The sequence below is a fragment of the Pyrgilauda ruficollis genome, unplaced genomic scaffold (genome assembly GCF_017590135.1).
Source record: "Pyrgilauda ruficollis isolate IOZ18807 unplaced genomic scaffold, ASM1759013v1 scaffold4, whole genome shotgun sequence".
Lineage (NCBI taxonomy): Eukaryota > Metazoa > Chordata > Aves > Passeriformes > Passeridae > Pyrgilauda > Pyrgilauda ruficollis.
In genome coordinates this window covers 1,588,779-1,616,157 of record NW_024525489.1, presented here as the reverse complement: position 1 = coordinate 1,616,157, position 27,379 = coordinate 1,588,779, and the positions used below count along the sequence as shown (strand labels likewise).

Here is a 27,379-nt window from a genome sequence, read left to right as displayed (position 1 = left end):
CTGTTCTTGTAAGGAATGTGATGCTCCTCTCAAAGCTGCTTAAACTTGATTTTATTTCAGGTCTGCAACTAAATTTTTTTTGTAAATAGATTTAGGCTGTCAATTTCCAGGCATGCTGTGCCATCAGCATGTAGAGACTGCTGTGACAAACGTGGAGGCTGCAGCAGCAAATTTTATTATAAACTGGTAATTGAATTGAACAGGTTTACATTTGAATAGATTTACTGCAGCATGATCTCTGACATGCTGCATGGGACTGAAATCCTTGTCTGTACATAAAGAAACACTTGAGATACAGCAAGAATAATTTCAGCTTATTTTAAGTCCATGCTAATCAATAAATTTATACCACTTTACACATGCAAAAAGTCAGTACTTTATCTTTCTTAATTTTGTACATAAAGGATGTGGTCCAAGTCAAAAAGTCATCTCCAGACTTTCCTGTAGGTTAAAATAACAACATCCAGCTCCAAAACTACCTTCCAACAAGAAAAAAAAAAATCTTTACTACAAATGTACTGTGAATCAGTATGATTTAAAAGTGGCCGCTAAAGAGGGAGAAAAATAAAATGCCCTTATAGGTTCTTGCAAGTTGTTATAATAGGTGGTAGATAAACAACACTGTCTTTTCTAAGTAATAAGTTATTTTGCCATTTAGAAAAAGGTATGTACTTTTAGAGTAGAAAATTCATGCAATTCTTATTAAGAATACTTGTGGTAATGATTTGAATCCATGGACAATGAACATTCAAACAAAAAAATATTACAATGTACATCTGTATTATCCAATAAATTATCTCAGTTAACAAAACTGTATGCAGAAACAGTAAATTTGCACAAAAATTTGCTGAGATAATTACTCATTTGCAGAGGAGACAACTTCCTCTTGCAGTTCCAGAAGCTGCATACAGCCTAGATTCTTTAAAATACATGTATGTCAATGCATGCACAATAGTGTCCTCAAAATTCAGAGGAAAAGGATTAAATCAATTCACCTGCATGTGCTCTTGGTAGCACTGTCTCATTTTCAAAGAAGTTGCTCAATATATCTGTATATTAGGCAACTAGTGATACAGGGTCTTAACTTACTAAAAAAAGATGCTAAGAAGACAGTCATTTTCAAAAGGTGTCATACCCAGTCATCCCTTTCTTTTACAATTCATCTAAGCATCATCATTTCCCTTTCAATTAACTGCTCTTAGTGGTCAGTTGTACGAGGATTTTGGCAAGTAAGAACTCTCCCATAACCACTGAAGAGAAGGTCAAACCCTGCCGTTCTTAGCGAGGCAAAATCTCCATCGAATCTGACAAGAGTTTTGCTCAAGTAAGACTAAGGACAGCAGGATTTGGCTCAAGGATCATAGCATCTGCCAAAGCAGTTGCACAGAACAAGGTTTATTCTTAGTAAGTATAATCCAATAAGAATATGTCTGCAGGTGCGTGATAGACCTAATTTGCCCATCATCTCACCACTGGTCTATGTTGTTTCTTGGATTTTTATCCTGATAGCTGCATACTTACCCTGTTTTGCATTACCACCAAGTCATTTGCAAAAATCAGCCAGTTATTAAAGCTGAGTTTTCAAGCACTGACAAAGAAAAATTGAATAGGATTGTTTTGAAGTGGTTGCTTAACACACAGTACTCTCCACCGGATACAATACTTAGAGAACACTATGCTGATTTTATTTCAAATGTTTATCTAGTTCAGAAGTACACAGCATCTTTCTTGGTGGTGACAGTGCCCTAAAATAATAATGCATGTAATACATGCACTTACAAGTGTATTCTTGCATATACATTAACAGCAATGTAAATGCATAGCAGGCAACCAACTGACTCCTTGCATCACACAGATGAAGCAGGTTCCAGGTAAGACAGCACCCTTTCTTGAGTATATTTTCTTGCATTCAGTATCTTCAAAATGTAATTGATGAATTCAAACATTCAATATATATTTGTAGTGAGGGGCAGGGGTTCTCAGACACTTTTAGGAAAAAAAAAAAGCGGGGGAGAATGGATTCTCCTCTTCTGCACGCCAAAATTTGCTCCAGTGTAGTTAAAGTAACTTCAGTACACACACACACACACAATAGTTATACTTGTTTAATTTGGAAGTAACCCTTTCATTTGTCCTGATGGAATGAAGACTGAATAAAAGGAAGGCACAGTGTGTGTTTTGGTTTTCTGTCAGAACTGCGAGAGAGTAACAGTGGACAAGGAATGGAGGAAAGAAATCTGTGAGAATTCTGATGGTTATTCTATCAGTTACTCACTAAAGGAGATTGAATGCTGAGGTACCTTTTGCTGTAGTACACATGATGATGAACTCTATGTGGATAAAGCATGAATCGATAGCTTAGAAGCAGATGTCACGAAGAGCAAGTATATATGAAAATTGTCTTTGCAATAACTGATTAGAATACTCACCAGTCTCCTTTCCTGATTGCCCTACAGTTGTAGCAAGTGTTTGTAGAGAGATACAGATTGAGGCGGTCAGTCTTACCTTCTTTCAGCATGCCAACTTTTAGACACTTCATGAAGCGGCAGGCTTGGCAGGACTTGCGTCTGCGCTTTGTGATTTCACATTCATTCGTGGCTGGGCAGCTGTACTCTATGTTACCTGTGATGGAACAGACAGGGGAAGAGGTGCTCAGAGTCACTGACTAACCAACAGAACAGATATACAAAAAGTACTCGCGCAATTGCTGTTGTATTTCATTTTGGAACATATCAAGAGTAAGTAGTGCTACAGAAAGGAAACGCCCCTCAAGTAAAAATAAATAGCTGAGTTAAAAGATGAAGTTTTTTCACCCTTTTTTTTTTTAATCTAGACATCTATATGAAAGAAATATATACAAAGCCACAACTAATGTGAGTCTGTGTCTCACTCCAAATATGGTCCCTAGGAAAATCCTTCATGTGCGTTATTCCTGCTGACAGAAGAAAGACATTTTGTCATTTATTTTCTGTACCAAACCACAGGCTCAGGCTCCTTCTCTGAGCACTCTTTATTTTCCTTTTTAGCCTATTTATTTAGTCTCTATTTGCTTAGAATTCAAAAGGAGGACTGCTTTACTGCATAAACAACTATAACAGGTACCATGGAGTTTCACCCTTCTTCCACTGTGGCTGGTACAGAGCCTAAGGGAGGACTCACTGGGACTGTTACCATCCCATCTAGCATGTTCTACAGCTACCAGGCCAGATCTCTGGTCCAGGACATCTCCTCTTCCCTCTATAATTTCTGCCAAGTCCTGGTACTGAGCGGCATCAGGAGTAGGATCATTCCTGCCAAGCTGTCAGAATAGTGAAAACTCAAAGAGATGCTTGCCTTTGCCCCTGCTTCTCCCAGTTCCCCTCTTAAGGCCTACAACAACCTCAATCCTTAAATGTGAGCCCTTCTCATCATGGGCAAAGCAGTCTCTTTTTTCTTTGTTGCTACTGCTTAATTCATATTATTTCTCCTCAAAAATCAGAAAATATAAGCTTGCAAATGAACGAGTAAAATACAAGAGTAGTTTACGTTTTTTAAATCACATCTTTGGGTATCCAAGTCCAAATGCGAGAAAATCTGTTCTTTTTTGCCCTGGTACCACTGCACTTCATTAAACAGATTCCCTCAGCTTATTCATCTGCCCAGCCATGCATCCTATGGCCCAACATACATCCAGTATGACAGACTGCAACAGTGTAACAGAAGTAACACTGGGAAACTGACTTTTAAATAAAGTATCTTCCTGATCAGTCTGCCACATCTTGCTTTAAAGGTATTTCTTCATTTTCTAACCCCTTCCCCCTGTGATAAAGTGCATTAGTATCTTAATGAAAATGCATTCTGTTTATTGCCCTCTTGGGAAGCAAGAGGTCATCATACCAAACGCATAAATTGTCATCAGAGACAGTCCGAACATAATCGCAATTTTGCTGCTCCATGTTTGCTGCACTCGGGGTCCATCAAGTCCCCTGAAACATGCACAGGTTCTAATAATTAGCATAGAGCCTGCCTGGGACCACAGCATTGATGAAATATTTCAGAGTTAATCACACTTCGTAAACACTGATTTATATTGACTATCTTTCTCCAGACTGACGTCTCCTCATTAAATATCACATTAGTGGATTGCAGGATTGCACAAAGACTCAAATGTTCAGCAACTGCTAATTCAACAGGAAGTAATACTTAAACCACTTACATCTATTGAAAATTGGTTAAGTACTTATGATAAAGGAGGTCTGCATGGCAAAACGTGCACTCTGCCAACATAACCAGCACATTTGGCACAACCTTTTCAGGCCTTTGCAGGCTGTCTTCCCCCTGGACATTGCTGCATGAGTGAGTTAGCAATGCTGGTAAGTATAACAGATCTTGGTATGCCTCAATGCTAATGACAAAAGTCAAAGCAGTTTAGTCCTTTTCCCTTTTCCTAGCTGGTGTGGAGAAAGCTATTTAAGAAACTGAAGGATATGGTGGGTAGGGAATTCAGCACAACAGTTCCTGCAAAAGGTCTTTCCAATACACATTAGAAAAGTTAGGAAATAGCACCTTTGGAAGGATAGGTAGAAAATGATGGTAAGGGCAAGTTTAAAAAAGGATTCACATTACCCTTTCCCTCTAACAAGGCATTCCTAGAAAGGCACAACCACTACACAGGAAGACCTTCAAAGCTTTCACAAACTGTATCTAATGAACTTCATCGTACTACAGTAATAAAAGTATTACCACCCCTACCTATATTAAAAAAAAAAAAAAAAAAAAAAAAAAAAAAAAAAAAAAACCACCAAAAAAAACCAGGGAATCAGAAATGCTCTGCACAAGATCAAAAATACCTTTACACAAGGTCAGAAATTATCTTGATCAAAAACAGCAAAGCTCTCTACCAGGGCAGGTGGAACACTATCACTGTATCAAGAGATCCTGTCCCAAGATACAAAGGTATAGGCACCAACACCAAGAAGTAGCATTCAGAACCAGAAAGATAAATGCAAGATTGCTCGTTTCATTATGCAGACACTTCTAATCCATACCGTGACATTTCACATTTCTGCAAACTATGCAACAGTCTGCAGCAGGCACAGTATAACTTACTTTTCCTGCAAATTCCTGACACCTAAAGAACACTAAAAGGAGCTATTTCTAGTCACTTGGATTCTAGTACTTTAGCTTACAGGAGGAATCTCCTTTCAATTTAAACTGCTTTTCTTTAATGACTTGTATTTTACAGCAGACACTCAATATTCATTTTTGGAACAGAAATAAAGATCCACATCTTTCCAATGACCATATCTGGTCCCCATAAAGTGTTCCAGCATTTTAGTACATGTCTACACTACAGTAAGGGTTCAAGGAACAAACATTTTGTCTCTAGTACACATGCAGATGCAGTGGATATCTGTATCATATTAAAATGGGTTTTACCTAGCACTCCAAGTGTTAGTGGATTTACTTTTGTTAAAAACCTGCATTTACTGCACATTCCAGGTCATTAGGGCTTTCATAATTTCTTACTGACTTTTAGATATGAATTTCCATTCAAGATACTGAGCTCTGCACTTTATTTCAGAGGAAGATCCAGAAGGAATCTCTACCAATTTCTTACTTACTTCAAGATGCTAGAGGCTGAAACTGAGCAGCTAGGAAGAGTAAAAGCTGAGTTTGCCAGTCCTGTCAACAGCTGGAGAGGAAGTTGTGTTATACAGTGAACAAAATCAACATAGCAGCTCGGGGTCTATAAACTGGGCTGACAAGAGCGATTGAGCGATTTATAATATCTTCTGGCTGCTTTTCAGAAAGAACTGGGATCTGATTACTTATTTCAGAGTCTTTTGTACAATTAGTTTGCAGGCAATATAATTTTCTAACTTACTCCTTAATAGAATTGTGCAGCTAGTTGGCTGATAGAATAACAGCATATATGTAAAACTCCTGCCTAAAGTGCCAGCAGATAATTTGTATATTCCTTTCAGCAGCGTAATGGACTTTTACAGTTTGGCAGTTAAAGGGCTAAAGCTATGAGGAAGACTTAAGTGCAGGGTAAAAAGGTGTTTGGAAGGAATAGCCATGAGCCACTTAAAAAAGCAAGAGGAATACTGAAGATATGAGTATCAAAACTTTTACTGTGGGAATGTAGGTCCAGAAGAAAAAAAGAAGGAAAAAAACAAATGAACTGACACTCCTTCAGTGTAATAATTTGCTGCTATAATCTGTTCATGAAGCTGCATTTCAATTCAATATGGTTCCATTTTTCTCCCAAAGTTTTTCCTCTTTTCCTGGGTGACAGACGCAAAGGAATACACCTGCTTGTCTGTGCATTGCTATGCATCAAAACTCTGAAAATGGAAAGTAGCCAGCATTACAGCCATAGGGCTTCTAGGACTTAATAAAGGAGAACTCTTAGAAAGAGAGACAAAGGAGAATCTAAGCTAATACAGAGAGTGAATTTCACCATGTCAGGTTACACCTTTATACATAATCCTACCAGAACAGAAAAGAATATTTCCTGAGAATCTGAGAATGAGGAGCTCTTGGAAATCAAGAGTAACAGGCTAACTAAAAAGAAGGACAGAGAAAAAGTCCCAGACTTGAAAATCTTTTTGATGTTTACAGATCTTAATGAAGCTGAACTGAGGAAAGTAAAAATATTTTCTCTCAGGTTAAAGTTTCACTTCTTCCAGACTCTGCTCTCTACTTTGCACTCAAAACTTAGCTGAATTTGAATAAATATTTTCACATGTAGAAGTACCCTCATTGGTAAGGTTTCAGAAGTAGGGTCGGGCTGGAATGAGGTCAGATTTGAACATAAATAAGTGAATCCACTTTTGCCTGACAAATCCTCAGACAGATTCATCTGATACTGTAAGAAAGCTCTATGAATTATAGACCTACTATGAATTCTGCTACAGGTCATCTGCAGATGATTAAACATTAATCTGACTGTATTCACAACTTTTCACCCAGGTGACTTCAGAAACAATAGTGTACACACAGAGCTACAGAGCATTTAAAAATTTGGTTCCCAAATGTCTCAAGTATTTTTTCAAGGTGACAGGACCACATATGAAGGGCTATGTTTTATCTCTTGCTTATGCTGCTTTTTCTGTTAGAGTAAGTAACTAAGGAGGAACAGATAGTTTTTAAACATGGTGTTTGACAGAGGGACATGAACAGCTTAAAAGTACATTTTTAGTGAAGTCACTATGTTGAATTGCTTTGAAGAAATCAGTGCACTGTGTTACAGAACTAAAACATATTTAGAACTTGCAATTATTTTTTTTTAATTCTTAGAAAGCAACATGGTGATTTAAAGCAAAAATGTAAAGGTGATGCTGGCTAGTCTGACTGCATGACAGTTTTGTATCAGCCTCTAACTTTAGGTAGATTGGTTTCCAGCATCATAAAAAGTCACCATAATTTTCACTATCAGACTGATATTAGGGGGTGTTGAATCTGTAAGTGCCCAACTACCTTTGAATCCCCCTGGACTCAACTTATTCACGAGAAATGAAGGGCATTTAGGTCACCTTAAAAGAGAATCAATGCTTTGAAGGCACAGAGGGAACTGATCCCCTGCTACCTGGTAGTCACTTAAGAGCTGTTCAAGTCAGAAAGACTGAACTATCTACATTTGGTCCCTAGTGGTATTTTATCTATGTCAATTTTGATACATTCTACTACGATACCATGGAGGACTGTCATTGTTTACAAGGACACAGAATATCTCAGTCTGCAAAGCTGCAAACTGAATAATTTTCACACCAGAAAAAAAGGTGATTAAAAAGTTACACAAACATTAACATAAATCACTTGCTAGCTGAGACTTCTCATGTCTCTGGTTTCAAGCAAGACAGAGCTTTGTAAGTGGGCTGGAGGCGTTCAGAGATGTTTATAACAAAAGGAGATCCAGACCTAATTATAATGGCATTGATACATACTAGTGTACCAGCACTATGTGTAAATCACATCTCTTCTGCAGTATTTCTGATGAGTTCAAAATAGCCATGCACCAATCAGGATGCTCATTCTTACTCCCAAATCATCTAAATGCTCATTACAATTTTCAAGGTTGTAAGAAAAGCAGAGATAGTAAAAAAGATAGAACAATCTGTATACTTTTAAGCTTCTCTCTGGTTCTGAGATTTCAGCATGTTTGTATTTTATTGTCTCATCTCGTTTAGCTGCCACAGCTACACAATGACATTATGACAGCATAAAAAGATGTGTTGGAAGGAATTAAAAGTGCTCGCTTGCTAGTCTGACTGGCCCACAGGCACAGAGAAGCTGGGGGAAAGGAAAGATATCTATCACTGCTTGCTTAAAATATTCTTTGAAAGAAGTGCTGATGCACAGACTTTCACTTATATAAGGAAGGTGAATGATTAAATCAGGTAATGATGGATTCAGGTGACATTTAGTGTTCGGCTCACTGGAGGGCTGCCATCTTTGCACCAGAGCCAAGGTCCACAGGCCAGTGCACCGAGATGTGAGCCTCCACCCTACCCTTCTATAAAACAACAATAATCTTAGCTATCAGCAAAGAAGCTGAAAAGCCATCAAATCTTGATTAATTTTCTTTCATTTCCTCTTCAAAAATGTATTACAGAAGACAGCTTTCAGAAATGCAAAATATGCTTTGGAAGCCACTTCAGTCACGTGCAACTTCAAATCAAACTTTATGTTGCCTTATCTGAATGTACACAACTAGTTCTATCTTTCTTGATTAAAACTTCTCGATTGAAAAATAAAAATGTATTTACTGTAAAGTGTTTGTACATTTACAGATCAAACTGGCTCAATAATGGGTCAACACTCTAAAGAGGATTGAAAAACCTGAACATTAGATGGATTAAAAACAACTCTGAGTAACCAAAGAGTTGAACAAAGTACAAAGCAGTTTGGGCAGGATTTGAAGGCAATAGGAACATCCCTATTGTGTAGAACTGTGGAGCTGAAGACTCTTAGCTGAGCAGCATAAAATGAGATAGCAGAAGACAACAGCATTTCAAGGATGGAGTATTTTCTGTTTGCGTTAGGAGACATGGACAGGCAGCAGCTCTCAGCGATGAAGCTCTTAAATGATGAGACAGTGAGGGTCTGACTGCAGGGATTCTTACCAACTACTGCTTTACTCATCCTGTGTATACACACAACATTGATGCCTCACTACTGTTCATCCAGCAGCTTTTCCTCAAAAAATAAACATATAAACAAAAAAACCCAAAAAAGAAAAAATTCAAGAACAAAGACCACTGAATGCAAAATATTTAGCTTTTGTGCGGAAAATTCAAACAGTATCCAAGGAAATGATAAGTAAGATCTGAGAGAAGCCTTGTGAGAAGCCTTAGGAGGAATGTGCAGGCGTTACAGCCTGTCTTTTCAGGCTCATTTAAAGAGTCCAAAGACAATAGTCTGGACAATTTGGAAGGAGGGAGGAAAGTCTTCTAGATGCGGGCCATTATTTTAGAGAGATAAAAGCTAACATAAAAGAGGATAATAAACTGTCTTTGAACCTGTAAGTCCTAGCATCTCAGCCCTCTCCTGAAAGCAAGAATACCAGTTCAATCCACCTGCTGAAATGTTTAAGTTATGAACACTGAGTAATTACATAATATTAATGAAAATGTGTACTTACTAGTATACATGATAACTGACCAAATACAAATTATGAGAAATATATTTACATTAAATATTCACTACAAAATATCTAGCAATTACAAGACCTTTGTGTTGAACACAAGACTTTGCACCCAGCTGACAACTGAAAAATCTTTTTTTCCCCCCTCTTTCTTTTAATGAATGCTCGGAGTTTTCAAGATAATACAGTGCACAGCAAAAACTGCGAAGAGACCCGAAAAATCAATAGACCTGTAACTATTTTTAGATGTTGCTATTTTCTACTATCCCTGATGTTAAGTCAATTTTGGGAAGATTTGGCTATGTGTGTATTTCTGCGAGACACTTGCAATCAGCCACCATGTAAATTATCTCAGAAGCAAACTGAGAGCTGCAGCTGAGTGAGTGCTAGGCTGAGCAGAGAGAACATCCAGTTCTTCCATACCTTATATCTCACAAAAGGGGCAGAACATCATTGCATTCTACTATGATCTAAGAAGACAACAATTTTATATATTGAGCTCTTTTTTGGTAGGTTTGTTCTCTTTCATTTTTTTTAGCCAGGAAATTGCTTGTTTCTAATTTTTTCTAATATTACTGATTTCTATCATAATTATGCACACTTTACCAAAACTGCAAACGTATTTTTGGGCTATGTTAAAAATATATATTCTAAAAAGACAAAATTACTCCTTCTTATACATCAAAACAAGGTTCATTTAATTTCTTAATGTTTACGGAAAGGAGCAGGAATTAATTCCAGGAGGCAGGAATGGATATTTTTTAGACTAAATTGCTAAATCGGAAAGGGAATGACAATCTCCATTACCCTTAAAAACAGGTGTATTCTCTACATTAGAGTGGTATTTGCCTTGTGTAGGAGCTACTAGGTGCCTTGTGATGCTTCTGTCTTGTGTGAGATGCTGGTGTTGCACAAATAAGTGCACTGGCTCTCTGAGCAGCTGCCACCTCTGTGGCCTCCACGTACTGAGACCTCAAGAGACTCCTCTGGAATGGAAAGACTTCCATTGACCCAGTGGAAAGAACATCAGGCCTTACATGAACACGGGATGTGCTTCATAATCTGATTTTATGAGCTCAGCCTTCCTCTCCCTGAAGTCAGGGCAGTTGTGCCCATGATTTCAACAGGAATAGCACTGAGGATCTACAAGTCTGAGCTAATTTAGTAAACTGGTGAATGATTAGCAGGAGTTTGGGAAGTCGTATGTTCTTTTTCATGGAATCTAGAATAAAGTACCTATCACAATTAAGCTATTAGCATTTAAAAGAAGCAATTCTTTGAGCTGAAACATGCTATCCCTACATATGCACAGTTACAATATTTGACACTTCAGGCAGCCTGGTTTTCTATTCTGTATTTCAAAGCCTGTTGCATTTATTTCTGTTTTCCTGTTTTCTTATTTGCAATAATGCAGCAACAAACTCATTTGAAAAACAAGCAGAGAGAGAGAAGGAACATTATATGAACAAGGAAATGAAACAGTGCAGGGAAGAATGACCTCCAGAGCACTGGAACTAAATTCTATCAATCAAGATAGAATTTAGAAATCAATTCTATCAAGAACAAAAAACCTCAGGGCAGTTATTCTTCATGCAAGCCTAAAGGTAGAATTTTCCCATTCAAATCATGAGGAAGCACCTTTTTCTTATATACATTTTGTCACCTACCAAAATCCATGGTTTGATGCACCCAAGTAGCTTCCATTATTTTGGATGGTACCTGAAAACTCTCAGTATTTGTGCCAGTTTAGTCAGGACCACTGCTAAAGATGCTGCCATGACATTATGATAGGTAACATACTTCCTATTCTTAGTTTCTGCATTATGGCTTTTCTTTTCAATGACTGGTTTTGCCCTACTGCATTTTTTTTTTGGTCTTCACAGCACTGTCACCTGCTGATGCAGCTTGCGCTCTAACCACACTGAGATTTTGCACAGCTGCCAGTTCTAACTTGAACTGCGTGGCCAAGTCCAGGTTGCTAATCTGGAGGATGACGTCTTTGCCTTGTGCTCCCATGCCCAGAAACTTTCTGTCTATGGTGTGGTGTAAAATTGCAGGTTACCTATTACTGCCAGAAGTCAACACTTCAATCAGTTTTTGTTTCTGTAGCAGTTTTTTTGGTGTTCAAAATGCAACTAAAACAATTGTGCATCAATTCAGTCCTATAGGACAGCTATTACACAGCAATTAAATACCATTTATAAAAACAGAGTTGCTAGTTGAAATTGGTGCTTGAAGTTTAGCAACCACAAAATACAAATTGCTTCAGTAGAAACATTTTTTGAGCTTTTCTGAAAATGTTATTGAAGGTCAAGTGAAATCACCTATCTCTTCATTTTATTTCTTTTTACTTTTTCCAATACAGAGACTTGAAATGAGTGAACTGTCTCTGTATGCGTGCTTAATTTACATATAAACCCAGGCCACCACTATGAATCTTTGTTTACTGGTTGCCAACAGTGTAACATTCAGCTCCATTAGAACAACTGAAGTATAATGTTTCATTTTAGTATCTGTATGGCCCTCATAAAATGGGCACTTCATGCTGGTAAAAGGCCCAAATCTCCCCAGCAGCAAAATGGAAGAGAGAAGAATAACATAGCCACTGCCTCAGCAATATATAAATCAAATTAACAATCATTATTTTTCCTTACTAATTTTACATTAAATATGGAAGTACTATACTTAAGACCAAATGTTTTTTTTTTTTAATTTGGAGTTATGTGAAATTACAAATTGAAGCTCACCTTATGTTCATTCTTAAAAAGAAAAGTATATCCCAGATTGCATTGCCTTTCCTCAGAATTTCAGGTGCTCAACATGTATGAAAATCAAGCAGGTTTTATTGAGGAGCTTAAATTTGGACTTAGCAACCTAATTTTAGTCTCTGAAGTGTGAGTTTAATTTAATGTGACACTATATTCCTGCACAGGCCAAGCTTGGCCTCGTGTTCTTTAAATAATGCACCTTCAATTTTACTTGAATGGATGATATCTAAATCAAAGTAGAAGGTTATTTTGTCTCCATAGGTTCTGAAGCTAGAAGAAGCAGTCATGCAAATTTTCCCATTTGTACTAATTTATGCCAAAATATGTGGCATATTTGTGATAAGCATCAAGAGCAGATTAGTAAAAAATACTGAGCAGAGACCAAAAGCTGCCAACTTACTCTCCTTAGAATGTGATCTTACATTTATCTGACAAACTCATTTAAGGCCACTGTATACAGTGGGTGAAAGACCAGTTATCAATACCCTGATATGCACAAAGCACTACACCACTGCATTTTTGCTCCAATTTCACATGCACTGGTTCTTTAACAAATATAAACTAGATTTCTGTAACAATTTAAGTACAGTAGTGGTGTATCTGGGAGCAAGACACAAGCACAATCCTGCATGCCAGCCACAAGGTGTGTTCAAAAGGCATCCATGACAACCTTCAGAAAATGCTCCACTTTCTTTGTAACAATCATTTATGGGAATCCAGACAAACTCTCAGAGAAAACAAATGTGAAAATCCACTGGTTAGATCCAGCGTTTTCCTGTTTTTTGGAATGAAAAGAAACATGGCATCGGGCTAAACATGACAGACAGAACTCCCAAAGAAGCCCAAAGGGGCTTCTTCATGAGCAACATCTGTAGGACCAAGCAGTACGAAGAATGAAAAGGCACAGTCTGAAGTCCTAACAGGCTTCAGCCAAAGACTATACATTTTCATTCTGAGCAAAAGAAAGGAAGATTAACAAATAACCAACCTTGAATTGTCCTCTTGAAGAAAGCCTTGCAGGCCTCGCAGGAGGCCACTCCATAGTGGTACCCTGATGCAATGTCACCGCACACCAAACACAGTCTTTTGGGCATCGAGTTCAGCATGTATTCACACTTGGTCTGTGAGTCTTCAGCAATTGTACTGGAGCAGTCATCGTACCGCTTCCTGACAGGCCCGTTGCCCCCGAGCCCTGTGGCCGAGGGGTAGAGGGGAGGCGAGTCCAGCCCATTCTGATGTCCATTCATGGTGGAACTGTAGCTCCCGCTGGCGTCAGAGGAGCCACCAGGGCTGTGGTGGTTGATGCTGTCCGTCAGAGAGGCGGGGCTCGATGGTTCCGTCTTGATGTATGACGAACAGCTGGAATCAATGTGTCGATCTTTGCTTGACATTCTGCAGAGAAGCCTGCAGTGGGGAGAGAGAGAAAGAAGAATGTGTGTATTAAAGACAGTGCTCTTTAAGGCTGCTCTGGAAGGGTTAGGGACTGCACATCATTCATTCATTAGTCAATACTTCTTGTTCTACATGAAGGTAATCAGCATAAGGGCATGACAGAGCTTTGTCAAAGCTCCAGACAGGCAGTAAACAAAAACTTTAAAGAGACCAAATCCTTCCGTTGTCCCCTCCACCTGCCCTCTAGGCTACATGTCAACTTCACACCAACTCTGAATTCTGAACTTGTCATCAAGCAAGTAAAAAAAATTTATAATTCCTATTAGATGGCTTGGCTATTAAATGTCTTCATTTTTCAATCTATACTTTCTTTCTGTAAATTCCACCATTACCAGAAACAAATATTTTCAAGTTTGATCACATAAATGCTTTGCTCCGCAATTAATATTTGTCAAGACACTTACCTAAAACACATATCCATTATCTATTGATCCGATTCAAGAACCGAAGAGCAAGTCCCTTGCAATTTTTTTTTCTTCATTAATATTGCTTTATTATAGATACAGCTATTTAGTAACAAAGTAGCACATCAACGGGGTACTCTAAGAAATAATTACAGCTGAACTCCATTTTCACAAAATCTAAGTGAAATGATTCATCAGCTGTGGCTGCAATTACTTTCTAGCCATTATCCTCAGACTAACCAGTAATAACTACAGCACTATCCCATACATCTACAGCTGTATAGGATCTGACATTTTATGTGCTCTATTCGTGGATTAAAAACATATATTAGAGGAAATTTTACATACAAGTTTTGTGTTTGACATTTTTTTCTTCTCAGTTCTCATAGTTTCAGAATTAAGCATCTGAAATAAAACTACACAATATCTGATCCAACAAAATAGTGTTTTCTACAGGGAGGACTGGGGGGAGAAATCTTTGTCTATTTCCATCCCCAAGTTTTTTACTATTAACACATTCTGGGGTGAACAAAGGACAAAAATAATAATTAGAAAGCTCTGATTTAGATATGATCTTTGTTTTCTCCAGCTATGATTACGAGACCACAGTAGCAAATGGCCTATCTAGCATTTTCCTGACAGTACACTCAGAAGCTGCCAAAGTCAGATCATAGTTATGAACGTTTCTTTAGAAACACTAACTGCAGAAAAGCAACTATCCTATAAGACCACCTGGAGCTATGGATTTGTGTTTTCAAGCAAATATGTACGTCCAGACAATTTGACTGACATAATTTTCTGAAGTAATTTTTGAGATCTTGTCTTCATTTTTCCACTTCTTTTTATTTAAAAATAAAAAATTTTCATCAATTTCTACTTTAATATCTGGAATCAAATTCACCAATGGAAAAAAGACATAAACCAAAAGAGTTGGCTTCCTTCCCAATGGGAGTAATGGAGTTAAGAGCCTGACCCATCATTAAAGACAAATGTTTAAGACGAGATTCACCCTAAAATCAGCGTTCATGGATTTTATTTAGACTTCTCAATTGTTGTGATTTTTACTGTAAAATTCTATTGAAAACAACTAACATATATATTTGGAAAACAGCCAAATTGATGTACAGAAATGTTACCATCTAAACTTAAAATCAGGGCTTATTTGGGGAGGTGGAAGGAGCAAGCTATCTGATGTCAGCAAATAAACCAAGGAAATGGGAAGGTTAAAGCCGTGAAAATATCTTATTACAGCAGACCACCTGCTTGTGTTGTCCTTTCCTCAAGAACTGGAGGGGGGGAAATCCCCTTGCCAGCCTGCAGTAGCGTGTGCCTTTTCTTCTGCATCTGCTGCCTTGTAGCCGTCACTGTTAATGAGTGCTGTAATTAATAGATAGCTCTCTCTTGTCTTTCTACTTGCACTCTGGGCTAAGCACTTTTCTCAAGTCAAGGTTTGAAAGAAAGCGGGTCGGCTCTGACTTACAGCAGCTCTGCGAATTCCTTTTAATTTAGAGCACTTACACCACCACTCCACTTATTACCTTATAATTACTGGGCCGCTCTCACATACATTACGATCTTAAGACTAGAGTTAGAAGTTATTAGGGTACTGAAACATGGTGTCCCTCTGTCTCTCTCTCTCCCCTTGCATTGACACTGAATTTTATATAACTGTGATTAAGATTATCAATTAACTTCCACATTTTACCAACTGATTTTTTTAATATTTTTCTACACACTAAGATCTTTTTATTGACTAAACATGTACTCGGTTCTTTTTACACCTCCCTTCTGCCAAGACTCCACATGTAAAGTCTCAAAATACAGCACTAGGAGTCATTGCCTACAGTCTGTCATAACCAGCTTGATGGCACATTCTTGTATGAAACTTCCACTGACAATTTTTTTAATCTAATTTGTGCATTAATGAGCCCGAATGTCACCATTCCTGGAAAAAAAACCATTTGTAATTAATTAGCTGCTCAACTGCATGTTGTTTTGGCCAGTACAGAAGCAGCCATCTCCCACTCCAAACAGTCTGAACCAAAATACCATCTTAGTTCTAACAAGCACTAAAATCTGATCACCAGTGCTGCTTGTGCTAAAGCCAGTCTGGTTCTGGTACTAACCAAGGCAGAACTCCTTTTGGCTCCAGCTTCAACAGGACAGACCAGATTGCTACGCGCTGGCAAAGCGTAAACACGGTTAAAACATTAACTGTTCCAGGGAAAAGCGAAAACAACCGCGCCTGACTCTGAGAACAGAAACCTCCTCAATCCCCACAAGGTAAAACACAGACAAGGCTTGGTACTGGCTGTGGGTGGGCAACAGACACCTACGGCTTTCACTCCTTCCTTCCTGCACCACTTCTGAACAAAAGTAATTCAAGAGCCATGTAAAATGGATGGCAGGTGTGACCACCATCAAATTATCATGCTGAACATTTGGAATAATGCCTAAGCTAGATCTCTGTAAAATCCCTCCCTCAGTTCCCTCCTAATTACTACTTAGCTCGTTACACTGAAGAATTCCTAGACACCATTGCATTATAGTGTAAAACTACAGTTGGAGTTTAATTCTCTCTTCCTCTCTGTGCCTGAAATTCTACAGCTCTATTATTCAAGCCTGAAATATTCACAACTATCTATAAATTCAATTGTCAGCCAGTGGGTTTTATTCTAGACCTCACTTCAATCTAAAATTAGAGGCACTAAAATTCACATTAACTCTAAGAGGAATGTAGTGAATAAGACTTTATTTCAAAAGAACACCTTTTTGTCAGAAAGAGCTATTTTCAAGATGATGGCTTTATCTGCATTCAAAGAGAATAAGCCCAATTCCACATTGTGCTGTTAATGCAAAATTTTTAGGTCACATTGGATTAATAAAAATCTAAATTTAGTTAAGGTTTATGAATAGAAATAACATGTGTCATATAAAAATGTACAGTATTTATTTTAAAGCCTTGATGGGGTTGTTTTTTTTTCTTTACTAGATTTTAAGCCAAATAAATGGCAGTTCCATTTGTGGTGGGCTGTTCTGAAGTAAGTTTTCTAACAAGTGGGAAATCTCAGGTAAACTTTCCTTTCAGCACACTCAGGAAAAGCAACAACAGGCTCTAGAAGCATTTCCATGGCCAAATACAAGAGAAAATACATAGGGTGCTGCAAGCCATGGCTAATATGCAATACACGGTATTAGCTCTTCATGTCTACACTAAATTTACTTCAAAACTTCTTCATTTAGGAAAGACCTGAAGCCAGGATCTGCTGGGAGAAAAATACAATGACAGAGCACTGCAATAGGCAACTTCTTTAAAATGGTCTTAAACAATAGCGAATAAATTGTAATGCTATGTCCTTATGAAAGGCTGAATATATTAAGAATTTATTAATGCAATCACATTCATATTTCCATCTACCTGCCACATTACTAATGATATTGACAGTGCTGACACTCGCTAAATCAGTATCAATATACAAGTGGAATGCAAAAATTAACTGCATCTGATTACAGTATATAGCCTTAAGAAAGCAAGCCTCATTCCAGCTACTGGGAGCTCTTTATATTCCATCTATATATATAACTGGTTCACAAAGTTATTTTTCCCTCATCTCTCTTATTACCAATACCCAAAGGAGTCAAAACAACATGCCAATACCTCATAATCCATTAACAGATTTCACGTTTATTTTTCAAGAAGGAAAAGCTCTGCTTACAGAATCATTCACTATTTCAGAGCCGCACTGGTGGTACCAGTGGCAGCAATAATTAGCTACAATAATTAAAGTGACCACTTTTACTGCAGACCAACACTAAAGCCCACTTTTACCTGCACATTAAGTATTTTCTTTTCTAGGGGAGAGAATTGCCCTACTTCCATAAATATCAGAATATGTTGTTAGCAGCTGACATTTGTAATGACAGCTACTACGTGGGAACATCAGCAAGGTATGTGTTATTATGCACACCTACGTACTTTTCACGCTAACAGTACCACCCATCTGATTTTCCTCCAATACCTTCCTCACATGGATGTCTACCAAAAAGGTCTTGCTATCCTCAGACTTTAACTGTGAAAGCCAATGCATTAAAGAATCTCTTTGTCTAAGTGACACAGTAAGTCTGTAGCAGTCAGGAATAGAAACCAGATCCTCGCTTTGATTATAAATACCACATTTCCTTCTAAATACTGTGCTTACTTTCAGTATCATTTTGCAGGTCTATACTAAAATCAGCAGACAAAAAAAGTCAGCGTGTTCCAGTAAATTCCTATAATCAGTTTCCCTGACTGCAACAGAGAAAAAAAAACATTTGTGTGTGAAGAAACCAAAACACTGCTTCTCGCACCAACACCCGTGACAACACCTCAAGACATTCACCAGATCCTGTTAAAGAGCTGAGTAACAATTTCAGCCGAGCTGCTTTACACTGAGCATTTTTTTCTGCTTCAGCTAATTGCACTCTAGTAAAGTGGTAAAATGTGAATCACTTAGTAGGAAAATGGGCACCAGCTGCTATTGTCAGAGAATGGAGACGCCAAAGAAAAGGAAAGTGACTGAATGAAGTGTCATGTCAGAAATCAACGGTGCAACGTGTGATTTGAGAAAACATGACTACTTTACAGAGACAGGGTGTCATTATGGCATCACAGTAATACGATGCTTTGACAACTGCTGGGTCTAACATATCATCATTGCATTAAGGTGCACTGGCTTAGTTGGAGGAAGGAAAAGAAAGGATTTCTTCTTTTAATAAGAAATGTTGTAAGGCCTGCTTGGTTAACCTAGTGGATGAGATTATTAATCATAAAGTATTGCTAATCTTGTCCTATGCATGCACAAACAAAACTGTTATTAGGCTCAAGGTCCTTAATAATCAACACACATGTATAACCACATAGTAAGGAGTACCGAATGCAAAACAGAACAACTGTGGTGGTTTGGTGGGGCTTGTTTTTGGGGGGTGGGGTGGGGGTTTTTTACGAAATGCTGAATGTTTTGTTGCTTTTTGCAATGTCTTCTTTCTTTTATGTTTCTTGAAACTTGCCCACTTCACCTTGGTAAGGAAAAGCAAAGCAAGCCAGTGCTTCCAGAGCAGCTGTCAAAGCCAGTAGCAGCCGGAAGAGAAGGTGCAATGCTTGAAGCCATCATGTTGTTACCAGCAGTGGCCTGAGTTAGCTGATGACTGCTGACAGAAGATCCAGCTTCCCAAACTGTTGCTATTGCTCCGTATGCCATCTACCCAAGCTCTGCTAAAGCACTTCCTGCACACAAAGCAGTGCAAGACTGCACTACTCTGTGCTCATTTTTAGCTCAACAAAACAAGCCAAACAAACCTTCATATCTGCACCTCATCTGAGAGGCTGCACTTTGTTTTCTGTGGTGCTTTTAAAAAAGCAAAATGTTCAAGTGGCTGACTTGCAACTACTACAGACCCTCCAAAAATGAGGAGGAATTATTCAAACCTCCTCACCCACCATATATAAATATTCATTATTGCTTCCCTTTCTATTTCAAGTTGATTCCCCATGCTTCCTGGTTGATAAAGTTTGTTAACACGAAGGAAATGATCCTGAGATACCCCAATGTGTTGCAAATTATCACTGTTGACAGCTCCTACGTTTAAGGATTACATCTGATGCAACAATGCATACTAGTGTCATTTATCTTTAGCTCATTTCCTTGGATCTATTTCAACTGAGGGTGAGCATCTCTTGTTTACAGCTCTAAATACTGTAAGTGAGCAACTGGCAAATCAATAAAACTGTTAAATGCATAATAATACTGTGTAATTACTTACATGATGTTTTGCATAATTAACTGTCTGAGGTGTTCCTTGATATAATGGATACTTGGAGTATGGAATAACCTATAAGCCTATAAAACACACCCTGTTTATATGAACAGAAATTATGTGTAAAACTCTCATTCTAATAGTCCAAATCAGGCTTTGGCACTGCATGACAGAAAGCCATCCTTTCCTGCCAAGTCTAAATCAATTCTTATGGCATTACTTCATAACTAACGTGATATTCCACCGATGTTGACTATTACCCTGATTACTTGGAAGTAATGTAGTAATAGCAAAAATACACTTAGATTAAACAAACTACTGCTATTTAATCAATATTATTGAGACAAACTAAGTGTTTTAATAAGTCTGTATAGATGCACTAATGCTGGTTTAATTAAATGTATCCTTAGACATGCACAGGCTCTGCAGCATACAGATCCTGTGGTTTGACAGACTATAACATAACTCTTCTGAATTTAAAAGCTGAAGCACTTAGAGGCAACATAATTTAAATCTTTTCAAACTGAAAAATTATTATTCTTTACATCAGGTACTCTTTTAGGAACAAAAATGAGGAATAATACTCAAAGACCTCACACCTTTGAGCCAAAACACCAGACATCTGAAAAGGTGCCAGCCCTCAGAGGCACAGTTGTCCACTGTACCCAATACATGTCACTGCAACACACTGACACAAACAAACAAAACCTATAACTGAAAGACAAAAAATAAAAGCACATATAAAAACTGCACTAGTGACCTTAATTTTTTCATGTTTTGCATGTCCTATTAGCTGTTATGTACTACTACTACTAGGCAGGCCATCACCAAAAAAAGTTTCCTGCAGAAAAGACTTGCCTACATACATGGATCTCATGTCTTTTTTTAAGTAGGAAAATATACCTTTTTCAATATGCCGTATTGATATAGTTTTCAAATACTTTAAAACAAAAAGAGGCAAATACTGAAGAGAAAGCAACACAGGGAAATGGCACTTCAAAATAAAATCATTCTATAATGCCTCAGAGCATTAAACAGAGGAAATCTATTGGGTTTTGTGCATATATTATGGTCCTGGTAGAACTTCAATCTTGGGGAATACTTCACATGCCTACTTCGTTTTTAGTGCATCTCTAACATTTTTCTCCTGTGTCTTTAACATTTTTACAGCTAGAACATGGCTGCTGTTTGAAGCTATAATCCTACCATTGTAATACCTTACACTCACCTTCTCTCATTTACTGACTTTTAGCCTCATATTTTATATATACTTTTTTTTTTTTTTGTTCCAGTACTTAACATCCCTGAAAAGAGCCAGCTCTGCAGCAAGAGGAGAGTTGAGATCTGCACTAGCTCACACAAGAATTCCATGCCCAAATAGTTCCAATAAAAAAGACTGTCATGTGACAATCAGAATGATGGCAAAGCCTCATCATATGTAAATCAGTAAACTGATCAGGAAGACTAAGATTTTATTAGTCCAAATGCAGACTAACAACTCATGTCACATGCTGTAAGACAGCAAGAACTCTGGTTAAGAAGTCTTTTTCTGTTATGGAGCATCATTTTACTTGTGGTTGTATTTCAGTGGTATCAGGTGGAATCCACCTGATGTCTCCAGTCCCCAGAGGAGATGGGAAAGTGTGAAGGAGTCAGCTATTAATTGTGAGGATTCTTTTTATTAAAGGAAATCAGCTGAATGAGCAAAAGAAAATTAAATGCTACATTAAGCTACTTCAAGAGATAAAAATAAAAAACTACAGAAGTAAGTAAAGATTCATTCAAGAAAATAACAGGCTTTCTAAAGAGGGATTATTTTGAAATGATTACAGCATCAAAAGCACTTACTTGCACCAGTCAGAAAGCCAGTACTAGAGATCAGAGAGACATAGCTGTCATCCATCACTTACCAAAAGGAAAAAGAAGACAAAAAAATGCATTCAGTCTCAAGAGAGAGTCAAAGTTTGCATCATGACATTTTTTACATCTTCTGGCAGCAATTTCATTCCATGGCTGAAAGGCAGAGTGTAGGTGTGCGCACACCGTGTACCTGTCTACCCACCCAGCTCCCTCACCGATTTTCTGCAGATTTACAGCAGAAGAATTATAATTTGCACACCAGGCTCTGTTAAATTGGAGAACCACTTAGAGAGAACACACCAGAAATAGTATCAGAGAATGAGCGTCTTAGAAGACTCAGGACTAAAACTTCTAAAGCAAGTGATCCTTCTCCCACCCCCTCACTCAGCGGGCTCCCAGGATGTGCTGCCCCTCCAGACACACGCCACTGGATTTAAACACCCCCTACACATAGATGTGCGCTCGCACATGCAACCAAAAAGCTACGTGGGGAGTGGGGAAATGACGTTTTCCTGCAATCAGCGTTTAAGTGAATGTTTGTCCCAGTGTGTTACACCATGCTGTCAGCAAGCAGCAGGGAGTCGTGGAGTTGTTACTACATTTGATTTGACTGCCAGTAGGAAGCTTTATTTCTACCAACTGTTAGTTGCCTGCTCTACGGATCTTCTCCTAGTTTGAGAGGTTGTTTTTTTTTTTTCCTTTAGATACAGTTAGATACAGATTATTTTTCTCTTTCACTCTGAGGACTTTTACTGTACGGCAGTAGGGCAGTAGCATTTCCACATCTCCATGCATCACAGCAGTCCCTTCTCTTACACTTACTGCCTTATACACAAAAAGTAATTGTATTAAGGCAACCATAAGTCAACCCTGACACACATCAAGAAAGTGATTTTTGTATCTGGAACCTGAATGAGAGGAGCAAAGTTGAAAATTTACATAAGCAAAGTGAAACGGGATAATTTTGTTCTGATCTTTTCTGAAAAAAATACGGGATTAGACTCTGAGGAATAGATATGGAGAGATAACCTGGGTACATTTTCCTTCCAAGGAGAGGGTTTGCTCTCCAGATCTTTATGTCTCCCAGAGTTTTCAGTAGGGCTTTTTGTATGCTTGTTTATTATTCACCTACACCCTGAAAGGTTTCTGCTCTGTCAAACGAGATCCCATAACTTTAACAGTTGTTTACAATGCTTCCTCTTCCTACACAATAATGATGATTTTGATAATTAGGATCTAATTATAATGGATCTGACAACAACTTCCAACAACGAAAAGCATCTTTAGAAAAATGAAAGCATATGCGTGAATAGTGCAAGGAGGTAGGGTGGGGGAGAGAAATATATCCCTAAGAGACAGCCTGAGAATTCAGGCTGAATGGAAAAGTAATTAACACTAAAGAGCTAAAACTATAATTAAAGAAAATTTCATTAAAGAGAGGCAGGTGATTCCACTTTCCTAAATATGACAAGGTGCTGTATAAAAATAAAATAGCAGCCAGTTTCAGTGAGTGGAGCAGGAAAGCCATGTCTTTAACCAGATCAAATTCTCGAAATTGGCTGTCAAGACGGGATTGTTGTGATTTATACCCGTCTATCAAGCGCATGAAAGAGAGAGACAGGAGAGGAAAAGAGGCAAGCTGCTGTCGCTTCCATTCGCAAAGCACCCTTAATTTCCACGGCACCATCTGTTACCAAATCTAATTCACATTCCCTCCTAATCTGGTTTAGTTCTGTAATACTAATTCTTCCACTACTCTTATGAACATCACTCTCAAGAAAAAGCTTTGGTCCCGGGTTGATAAAAAATTGAATATTATACAGTTTAGGTTCTGGTGACTCAAGTGAAGCATGCTGCCCATTAAAATGCACTCCTGGTAAAAGGATTTGTTTTCAGTCAGCACAAAGATATAGAATTGCTCAGATTTGAAAAAAGTCATGGGGGGAGGAGGGGAGAGAAAAAAAGGGGAAAAAATCACAGCTGATGATGGGAAAGTAGGCTGTGGACATGAAAGCAGTGGTTGTCATAAAATACAATTGTTGTCAAGTTTAGTCACTTTCAGTACTGGCTATAAAATCACTTTGTCACGGTCTCATATTGAAAGCCTGAAACTGTATTTTTGATGAAGAAACTAAAAGGAGTGAGATGTAAGATTCTACAAGGGAGAAAACACTCTTTTCAAATTATGAGATGAAAATATCTGTAGGAAACCTAAAAGGTAAAAAAAAAAAAAAAAATTGAAAGTGGTTTAAAAGAGTCTCAAGAGTGCCACAGTCTTACTTTTAGCTATGTTAGGATGACAAAAATCCCAATCACTTTTGCAGGACTTGAAAACGAAATAGGGGACCAGGCCTTTTCTGTGGCTAAGTGTTCTCAGACAGGGAGTCCCTCAGCTACTGGGTCTAGGGTTGACTCGGCTTTCCTGGTTCCCACACAGAGCTCTCTGACCAGATCAGTAGAAATCAATATACAAGTAAGGAAAAGGACTTAGGCAAGTATTTCTAATCATAATGTTATGGTACTATTTATTAATAATGATCTGTAACTTACTGATTTTTAACACATTTCCAGACAGCACCCCTATCACACTCCTACAGAGCACAAAACAAAACACAGAAAGGTGAAGAGTTGTCTAAAATTGCTCAACAGAACATCAGGGCATAGGAACCCTGTCATGCTTTGGGACAATTCCAATCCAGTACATTTTGTTTGTTTTCTATGGCTTTGATGAAAACATGCTTTGGAAGTTTGAATATTTATGTCTGAGAAGGGAATTTGCCTTCCACCTCCAAAATGGGACCTTTGTTGTTTTGAAATATATAAGAGGTTTTTTTCCTAAATGGAAAACTTAATTAAATTTCCTCTTACTCCTAATTTAAAATGTTTATTTTTCTGTTAAATTAATCCAAATTTCTTTGTGTGAAATCTTTCCAAATATAAAGCCTATGGCAAGAACAGAACTAAGCAGCACACAGGGTAATGTGTGAGCAATGCATAGCTGTGAATAGCCCACAGTTTTATGATTGGGGTGGGGATTTTTTTAAGGATTCGAAATGAAAGAGGCAGATAATACTAGGAAAGTAAATACTTTGATAAAGTATTTATCAAATACTTCACAGTACAATTTATCAGAATATCTTGTTTTCTGCAAAATGCGAAAAGGAGTGCTAGTTTTCATTACATGAAAGAGGAATGCATTAAAAAAATCCACTCTTATTTGCTTAAACAAATTTTTAACTGCTATGAAACAGCCATGAACAGACATGTCAGTTCTAAAGATGAGCATGAATTCTGAAGAAGATTCCTCCTCCTCCGATATCACTGCTTGATTCTCAAAGTGCTTAAATTGTCTGGGTAATTTTATAAACAGTGCTGGGTTTGTTATTTTAATGGGAATAGTAGCTAGAAAAACAAAATCAAATTTGTTCCAAATACAGCATATCTGCCATTCATTGTGGGTCAAAACCTTGGGTACAGGGGAATAGACCCAGCAATTCTGAAGCTCTGCAAATTTATACCAACTAATGGTGTTATTCCCTAACCCAGCCTGTGATTTCAGAGGGTCTAAGGTCCTGATACTCTTGATACACAAGATGCAAGTGGATTACCATAACCTACTGCACTCAAAGAAAACCACACTGACATGCAAGGACTTGGAGAGCACAGCAGTCTATTTATTTACTTGAACTAAAGCATTGGAGTGATATGAACCCTGTCTGTTAACGCACAACATTTCTATTTCTACACCATGAAGCCCTGTAACAGTTTTAAGTGAAAACTGTAAGAAGAAAAAAAAAAACCTCTTCCATTGAACTCTACTTTTTTTCTTTGTTGAACTATCCTGACTCTGGAAGCACTGGAAATAGAAAGAGATTGAACAAATAGTTGAGTATGTTACTTGGATGTGGTACTGATGACCAAATTCATCACATACTGAGATAAATCAGGGAATTTATAGAAGCAAAACCTATACAGCTTAAGTATTTTCTAATCTATCTTGGATTTTAATGTGTGATTACAGATTTTTACAAACAAATAAATAAACCTTTGGCTTTTCACAGTTCCCTGTTCTTCACATATTACTATGTGTAATTCAAACCTATCTATGCCACTGGGTTTACATGTCAGAGATTTGCCTCTGGTATCTGCAGCAAAGGTCAGGAAGCAAAGGCTTTCACTTTTAAAATGTTTGCATGACTCCAGAACTTCACAGGATAAGCTTTGCACAAAGTCCTGATATTATTTTTACTCTTATTTTAACTTTTGCCTTTGGTGGGAGTCACAGGGAGAAGAAGAAAGAAATTCAGCATATTCCAGGAAAATCATGTAAAATAACAAATATGTACCTGCTCAATTATAACATGTAGAACAGGGATGTTGCTACTTGCAATTATAAAGCAACTGTATCAACACACTGCAATCATTACATGCTTCACCTGTGGCCATCTCTTCTGGAAAATGTCCATGAGAGGCTTGTCAAAGAAAAGCTTTACATGAATAGATCAGCACTAATTACTCCACCTTGCACGCTGCAAATTTCAGCTGTATTTTAATGACATATTTGCTTCAGTTATTTCACCAATATTAAGTCTAGATCAAATATTTATTTCTTGTACAGCTAAAGTTCTGTTTAAGCTGACTGTCCTTGGGTAAGCAGTGAAAGGAAGACTGGTCTGAAGAAAGTGTGGCATTCCACCAGTAAATTCAAATAGAATGCATCTCATCCAGAGAAGTTTTGTGCCTCACCAGTTTCAGCACAAGTTCAGGATGCTCCTCAAACCAAGGATCAGCCCTGATCAGTTAATAGGATGGCATTAAATTATGATTTTACCAGATTGGGAATCAGATTTTTTTTTTCCTGTGATGGAACTGAGATCTGGAATAAGAACTATTTCACTAAGCATCTGCTTAGAACATCCACCAAATCTGCTTCACTTCTTCCTCTGTTCTTAACACAGTAGAGGGTCTGACAGTAAATCTTAGCAGTACTATCACTTGATAGAATAAATAGCCTGGTGTTCTGAAAAATAAATTATGAGCAACCCAGATAACACCAATATACTCAAGACTTTAACTGCCTATAGTTGGAAGCTTAATAAACTGAGGGTGCTTGTGGAGATCAGCATGAGCACCTAAAAGAGGCCACTCTCACCTACCCCTGGCTGACTGCATCATTCTGTAAAATCCAAAACGGGACATCAGCTGAAACATTCGTCACAGGACAACAAATAATGATAGCCAAATGACGATGTGGGATTGGCTGACTGTACATTATACAGGCATGGTTATCCTACAGGTTGCATTAAACATGAGAGCCCAAGATTTATGTTATGGGTGATAAGGCCAAGAATGCTGTAAAAGTGAAAAAATATGGCAACTATATGCAGTACATCACTACCAGGACAATTATTTATCTAAAAAGTTCCCATTCTTACATTTCCAACATGTAGGGATAAAATTCATATATTCAA

At 37.8% G+C, this 27,379-nt stretch overlaps 1 protein-coding gene across 13 annotated transcripts in view; it reads right to left on the bottom strand.

Moving 5' to 3' along the window:
• Positions 1-27,379, bottom strand: part of ESRRG (estrogen related receptor gamma) — a 371,095-nt gene that overhangs the window by 108,080 nt on the left and 235,636 nt on the right. For all 13 annotated transcript variants that reach the window (XM_041476974.1, XM_041476975.1, XM_041476970.1 and 10 more), the window contains 2 exons: positions 13,388-13,803; positions 2,506-2,622 (listed from right to left, as the gene is read on the bottom strand). In XM_041476974.1, coding sequence (XP_041332908.1) covers positions 2,506-2,622; positions 13,388-13,790 — 520 coding nt within the window. In that variant the 5' untranslated portion in view covers positions 13,791-13,803. The remainder of the gene's footprint in view (positions 1-2,505; positions 2,623-13,387; positions 13,804-27,379) is intronic.